Here is a 6,273-nt window from a genome sequence, read left to right as displayed (position 1 = left end):
CCCACTGGCTTTATCCTCAGCAGAGCAGCACAACCTGCAGGCATCACCAGCCGATCACAGATGTGTTGATTATTTGAAGATGCTTTGGGCTCTTTTGTTTCGGTGTCATGGCGTTTTTAATGCTCCTGCTGCATTGTGGGAAACGGCCTCAGCACCGACTGATGAAACCGAAAAGTAAAAACCTGTGCGTCGGATTTAAAAACAGGCAGAAACGTGCGTCAACGTTGGAAACAGTTTATTTATTTATTACAGTATTTAAGGAAAAACCCTGAGAGACAGAAGCTAAGAGGGTCGGCCATGGCGGGAGCAGCTATCAAGTCCAGTAGAGAGACGAGTGAGTGTTCAGTGTGTGCAGTGTGTGTTCAGTGTGTGCAGTGAGTGGTGGGCTACAGGTGGGGGTTAGTCGCTCCTGATCCTTGACATTCGATGATGTAGTTGACGTTGCTGCTCAGCTCGTCTTCGCACTTCGTTATTGTGAACTTAGCCTGCGAACACAACAGCACACAGGTCAGTGTGTGAACATCAGTGTGTGAACATCGGCGTCCTGTCAGACTCTGAAAGAAGAAACATGTCCGACCTGAGTCAGCTGCTCTGCCATGTGAATGGCCGTCTGTGTGTGCAGCGTCACGACACCGGTTCGGATCCGAGACGTTCCCTTCGCCAACGCCATGAAGATGATGAGCTGAGGAGGAAGAAAAGGTGAGAGCGAGGCCGCCGTGAGGTCACCAGGTGTGTGTGTGTGTGTGTGTGTGTGTCTTACCTGGTCCTGCAGAAACTCGTCTACACAGCCATTGTGTCTGATGTTTCTCAGCAACATCTCAGCAGCTTCAATACCCACTTTATCTGCGTACACACCTGAAACATACACACAGGCGTTTACAGCAGTGCCCTCACACCTGATTGGTCGGTCCAGATGTCAATCAAAAGATGTTTTCTAGCAAACACTTCAGTGGAGTGGACACAACAAAGACCAGAGTTCCTGAAAAAAATGTTTTACCTTGACTGTCCCTTTGTGTCTCAGAGGTGTGTTTGTGTCTCAGAGGTGTGTTTGTGTTTCTGTTTGTGTCTCAGAGGTGTGTTTGTGTCTCGGTGTGTCTCTGAGGTGTGTTTGTGTCTCTGTGTGTCTCTGAGGTGCGTTTGTGTCTCCGTTTGTCTCTGAGGTGTGTTTGTGTCTCAGTTTGTGTCTCCGAGGTGTGTTTGTGTCTCAGTGTGTGTTTGTGTCTCTGAGGTGTGTTTGTGTCTCAGTGTGTCTCTGAGGTGTGTTTTTGTGTGTTTGTGTCTCAGCGTGTCTCTGAGGTGTGTTTGTGTCTCAGCGTGTCTCTGAGGTGTGTTTGTGTCTCCGTTTGTGTCTCAGAGGTGTGTTTGTGTCTCAGTGTGTGTTTGTGTCTCAGCGTGTCTCTGAGGTGTGTTTTTGTGTGTTTGTGTCTCAGCGTGTCTCTGAGGTGTGTTTGTGTCTCAGCGTGTCTCTAAGGTGTGTTTGTGTCTCAGTGTGTCTCTGAGGTGTGTTTGTGTCTCTGTGTGTCTCTGAGGTGTGTTTGTGTCTCTGTGTGTCTCTGAGGTGTGTTTGTGTCTCTGAGGTGTGTTTGTGTCTCTGAGGTGTGTTTGTGTCTCAGTGTGTCTCTGAGGTGTGTTTGTGTCTCTGTGTGTGTTTGTGTCTCTGTGTGTCTCTGAGGTGTGTTTGTGTCTCTGAGGTGCGTTTGTGTCTCTGAGGTGCGTTTGTGTCTCTGAGGTGTGTTTGTGTCTCTGAGGTGTGTTTGTGTCTCAGTGTGTCTCTGAGGTGTGTTTGTGTCTCTGTGTGTCTCTGAGGTGTGTTTGTGTCTCTGTGTGTCTCTGAGGTGTGTTTGTGTCTCTGTGTGTCTCTGAGGTGTGTTTGTGTCTCTGTGTGTCTCTGAGGTGTGTTTGTGTCTCTGAGGTGTGTTTGTGTCTCTGAGGGTGTGTTTGTGTCTCTGAGGTGTGTTTGTGTCTCTGAGGTGTGTTTGTGTCTCTGAGGTGTGTTTGTGTCTCAGTGTGTCTCTGAGGTGTGCTTGTGTCTCTGTGTGTCTCTGAGGTGTGTTTGTGTCTCTGTGTGTCTCTGAGGTGTGTTTGTGTCTCTGAGGTGCGTTTGTGTCTCTGAGGTGTGTTTGTGTCTCTGAGGTGTGTTTGTGTCTCAGTGTGTCTCTGAGGTGTGCTTGTGTCTCTGTGTGTCTCTGAGGTGTGTTTGTGTCTCTGTGTGTCTCTGAGGTGTGTTTGTGTCTCTGAGGTGCGTTTGTGTCTCTGAGGTGTGTTTGTGTCTCAGTGTGTCTCTGAGGTGTGTTTGTGTCTCTGTGGTGTCTCTGAGGTGTGTTTGTGTCTCTGAGGTGTGTTTGTGTCTCTGAGGTGTGTTTGTGTCTCAGTGTGTCTCTGAGGTGTGTTTGTGTCTGTGTGTGTCTCTGAGGTGTGTTTGTGTCTGTGTGTGTCTCTGAGGTGTGTTTGTGTCTCAGTGTGTCTCTGAGGTGTGTGTGTCTCAGTGTGTCTCTGAGGTGCGTTTGTGTCTCTGAGGTGTGTTTGTGTCTCTGAGTGTCTCTGAGGTGTGTTTGTGTCTCTGTGTGTCTCTGAGGTGTGTTTGTGTCTCTGAGGTGTGTTTGTGTCTCTGAGGTGTGTTTGTGTCTCAGTGTGTCTCTGAGGTGTGTTTGTGTCTCTGTGTGTCTCTGAGGTGTGTTTGTGTCTCTGAGGTGTGTTTGTGTCTCTGAGGTGTGTTTGTGTCTCTGAGGTGTGTTTGTGTCTCTGAGGTGTGTTTGTGTCTCTGAGGTGTCTCTGAGGTGTGTTTGTGTCTCTGAGGTGTGTTTGTGTCTCTGAGGTGTGTTTGTGTCTCTGAGGTGTGTTTGTGTCTCTGTGTGTGTGTGTCTCTGAGGTGTGTTTGTGTCTCTGAGGTGTGTTTGTGTCTCAGTGTGTCTCTGAGGTGTGTTTGTGTCTCTGTGTGTCTCTAGAGGTGTTTGTGTCTCTGAGGTGTGTTTGTGTCTCAGTGTGTCTCTGAGGTGTGTTTGTGTCTCTGTGTGTCTCTGAGGTGTGTTTGTGTCTCTGAGGTGTGTTTGTGTCTCAGTGTGTCTCTGAGGTGTGTTTGTGTCTCTGTGTGTCTCTGAGGTGTGTTTGTGTCTCTGAGGTGTGTTTGTGTCTCAGTGTGTCTCTGAGGGGGGGGTTTTGTGTCTCTGTGTCTCTGAGGTGTGTTTGTGTCCTCTGAGGTGTGTTGTGTCGTCAGTGGTGTCTCTGAGGTGTGTTTGTGTCTCAGTGTGTCTCTGAGGTGTGTTTGTGTCTCAGTGTGTCTCTGAGGTGTGTTTGTGTCTCTGTGTGTCTCTGAGGTGTGTTTGTGTCTCTGAGGTGTGTTTGTGTCTCAGTGTGTCTCTGAGGTGTGTTTGTGTCTCTGTGTGTCTCTGAGGTGTGTTTGTGTCTCTGAGGTGTGTTTGTGTCTCTGAGGTGTGTTTGTGTCTCAGTGTGTCTCTGAGGTGTGTTTGTGTCTCTGTGTGTCTCTGAGGTGTGTTTGTGTCTCTGTGTGTCTCTGAGGTGTGTTTGTGTCTCTGAGGTGTGTTTGTGTCTCTGAGGTGTGTTTGTGTCTCAGTGTGTCTCTGAGGTGTGTCCTGTCTCGGGTGCATCGCTGCCACCTGCTGGTTCATGTGACCTCCTCACCTTTCTTTCCCAGAGCTGAGCCTGCAAACAGACAACCTGTTGACGACTCTGCGATGATTCTGAAACAGACGGCAGAAGAAGACCAATCAGAGAGTGGCGCCAGTTCTTTTTTAACCTTGATGACGCTGCGTTCACATCCTGTGGGAAACTCCACAGTCTAAGGGATTCAGTATGAAGGGTTCAAAGACTCTGTCACTCAGTGAGCTGCAGTATGTTCACATGATCATTTGTTCGGCCATCTTTGTGCAGTGATGTCATTGAGTGGGCGGGGCTTACAGAATGCCGTTCCCGTTCCCGCTGGCCTTGTCCTTCTCCTGGTGCGGCTGGATGTTGATGTAAAGTTCTTTGATTTCCTTCCTGATGGTTCGAACAGCAGCGGCCGACATGTCTTTAGCCAGCTGAGGACAAAGACACAAAGAGTCAATAAAACACACAACAAACAACTTCACACTGATCTGCTCATTTATACACTCACTGCTTTACTACCTGTATTATTGTTATGCTTTTGGCTCTTTAATGTGTGTCTGACTGCTAGATAAAGGCGTGATGTACAGTGTGTGTGTCTGTGTCTGTGATAGTGAACTTTACTTTGAAAGGCAACACTCCAGCAACGAACGCTCTGCCGTGGATCTTTGTGATGTTTCCTCTCTCCGTCATGACGACAGGCTGCAGCTCTTTGACCGGATTCACCGTCACCATCACCTCACCTCCACCTTTAGGGTAGAAGCCCCTGAAACAAAGACACACACACACTGAGACACACAGACACACACATCTATACTTTACTCCTCAGTGGACTGACCTCATTCTGATGTCACAGTCAAAATGAACTCCAAACTTCTCCACGATGGGCTTAAAGACCTGAAGAGGAGAAAAACTGAACGTAAACATACATGGAGTGATACTTTATAGATCTGAGGGGACGTTCAGGTAAACTGATGAATAAAGTAGATCATGTATCTGTGAATGTGCAGCGTGGAGGCAGGAGGACACACACTTCTGTGCTTTTGCTTCAGTGAAGGTGGAGTCCCCCTCTGTGTGTGTGTGTGTGTGCAGTCTGTGTGTGTGTGTGTGTGCAGTCTGTGTGTGTGTGTGTGTGTGTAGTCTGTGTGTGTGTGCAGTCAGTGTGTGTGTGTGCGGTCTGTGTGTGTCTGTGTGTGTGTACCTTGACAGTGTAGTCAACCTGAGGAGCCATCTCTGCGTTGGTCCCCCCCTTCAGACAGAGTTGTGAGGCAGCGTCAGCATACAGCGCACAGGGCAGAGCTACCTGCAGCAGCAGACACACACTCCTGACACACACACACACACACATTAGAGTCTATATAACAGGAGGAGTCCATCAGCAGCTACACCCCCAGGCCCGACAGGGCGGCTGAGTCGGCCTCACCCTGCTGTCTGCGTGTCGGCCGTGTGGTTTCCAGACTGGATCTTCCCCGGAGTCAGGCTGACGTCAGTGGAGCCGATGCTGGCTCCCTGCAGACCGCCGGAACACAGGTCTGAGACCAGCTGCAGGCCGCTCAGGTGCTGTGGTCTGAACACACAGACACAGACTTTATAAATTCTGACCAGACTCAGAGCTGTAACATGTCCATGTCTCCTTTCTGCCTTTAACAATAACATCAGTAGACCAGCACTGATGGAGCTGACGGTGCTGAGGACGCTGCACTGCGGCTCATTTTCTGATGTAAGTATTGATCTGTGATCAGAGCTGGAGGATCCATCAGCCATGTTTCCCTTCAGTGACGCTCTCCTGATCAGACGCATCATGGAGTCAGATCTGCGTCTTTATCCCTGCGGAGGAGGATGCACATTGTCCGCGCACAAAGTTTCTCATCAGCCCCATCCCGCTGGAAGCGGAACCTTTCGGCTGCTGGTGGCCAGCGGGGAGAGAGTACAGCAACACTAACAGCAGAGGCGTCATGTTTTCTTTGTTAATATGTGCTGAGTAACTTAGCCGATGAATCAACTTCAATGAATAGGCTAACGTTAGCCTGCTAGCCGCGGCGCCGCGAACCCACCTGAGCCCCGGCGTGCTCCTGCCGGCTCGGATTTTGGTGATTTTGATGGAGGAGCCGGTGATGCAGCTGAGCGCCGCGGAGACCCTCAGGATCTGTCCGCCCTGCAGAGAACCGACACCGGGGAAGAGAACGGACAACAGTGAGGTCAGAACCGGCTGCTAGCCGCGGCAGTTAGCCTTGTGTTAGCCCGAACAACAGCAGGCTGCGCCGCCGTGTGTCTGCGGAATAAAGTGTGAGAACTCACTCCCTCCATCACGCTGCCGTCTATCTCCAGCGCCGCAGAGTCCATCTTCATTCGAAACGCGCACCGTGAACTTTGATTCAGACGCTGCGGCTCTTCTCCCTCTTCACGCTCTTCTTCTTCTTCTGCTTTGAGATTCTGCTGCCACTTCCGCTCTGCCCTTCAAAATAAAAGCACTTCCGGCTTACTGCCGAGCACAAACCCTCAATTTACAGAACTTCACAGTAACGTTACATTTTTAAAACACAGACATGCAGTCATGTTACAACTTCTTCTACACATGTACACACACATACATGTGGAGATTTGGCTGTGTGACTTAAATCACAGTTTATTTCAGTTTAATTTGAAATTTGTATTTTTCTGCTTTTTTGC

At 49.5% G+C, this 6,273-nt stretch overlaps 1 protein-coding gene across 1 annotated transcript; it reads right to left on the bottom strand.

Annotated features, from left to right (window-relative positions):
• Nucleotides 1–230: 230 nt before the first annotated feature.
• On the bottom strand, nucleotides 231–6,048 carry LOC114434738 (RNA 3'-terminal phosphate cyclase-like). The gene is made up of 11 exons (XM_028404113.1): nucleotides 5,902–6,048; nucleotides 5,658–5,758; nucleotides 5,027–5,170; nucleotides 4,805–4,928; nucleotides 4,442–4,500; nucleotides 4,228–4,369; nucleotides 3,916–4,037; nucleotides 3,640–3,698; nucleotides 761–855; nucleotides 578–682; nucleotides 231–485 (listed from the first exon to the last, which is right to left on the bottom strand). Exons 1-11 carry the CDS (start codon nucleotides 5,950–5,952, stop codon nucleotides 387–389), a joined length of 1,101 nt encoding a protein of 366 aa, XP_028259914.1. The 5' UTR covers nucleotides 5,953–6,048; the 3' UTR covers nucleotides 231–386.
• Between the last annotated feature and the right edge of the window lie 225 nt (nucleotides 6,049–6,273).

The sequence above is a fragment of the Parambassis ranga genome, chromosome 4 (assembly GCF_900634625.1).
Source record: "Parambassis ranga chromosome 4, fParRan2.1, whole genome shotgun sequence".
Lineage (NCBI taxonomy): Eukaryota > Metazoa > Chordata > Actinopteri > Ambassidae > Parambassis > Parambassis ranga.
Note: the sequence above shows the minus strand (reverse complement) of the source record. Positions and strands in the feature narration are given on the sequence as shown.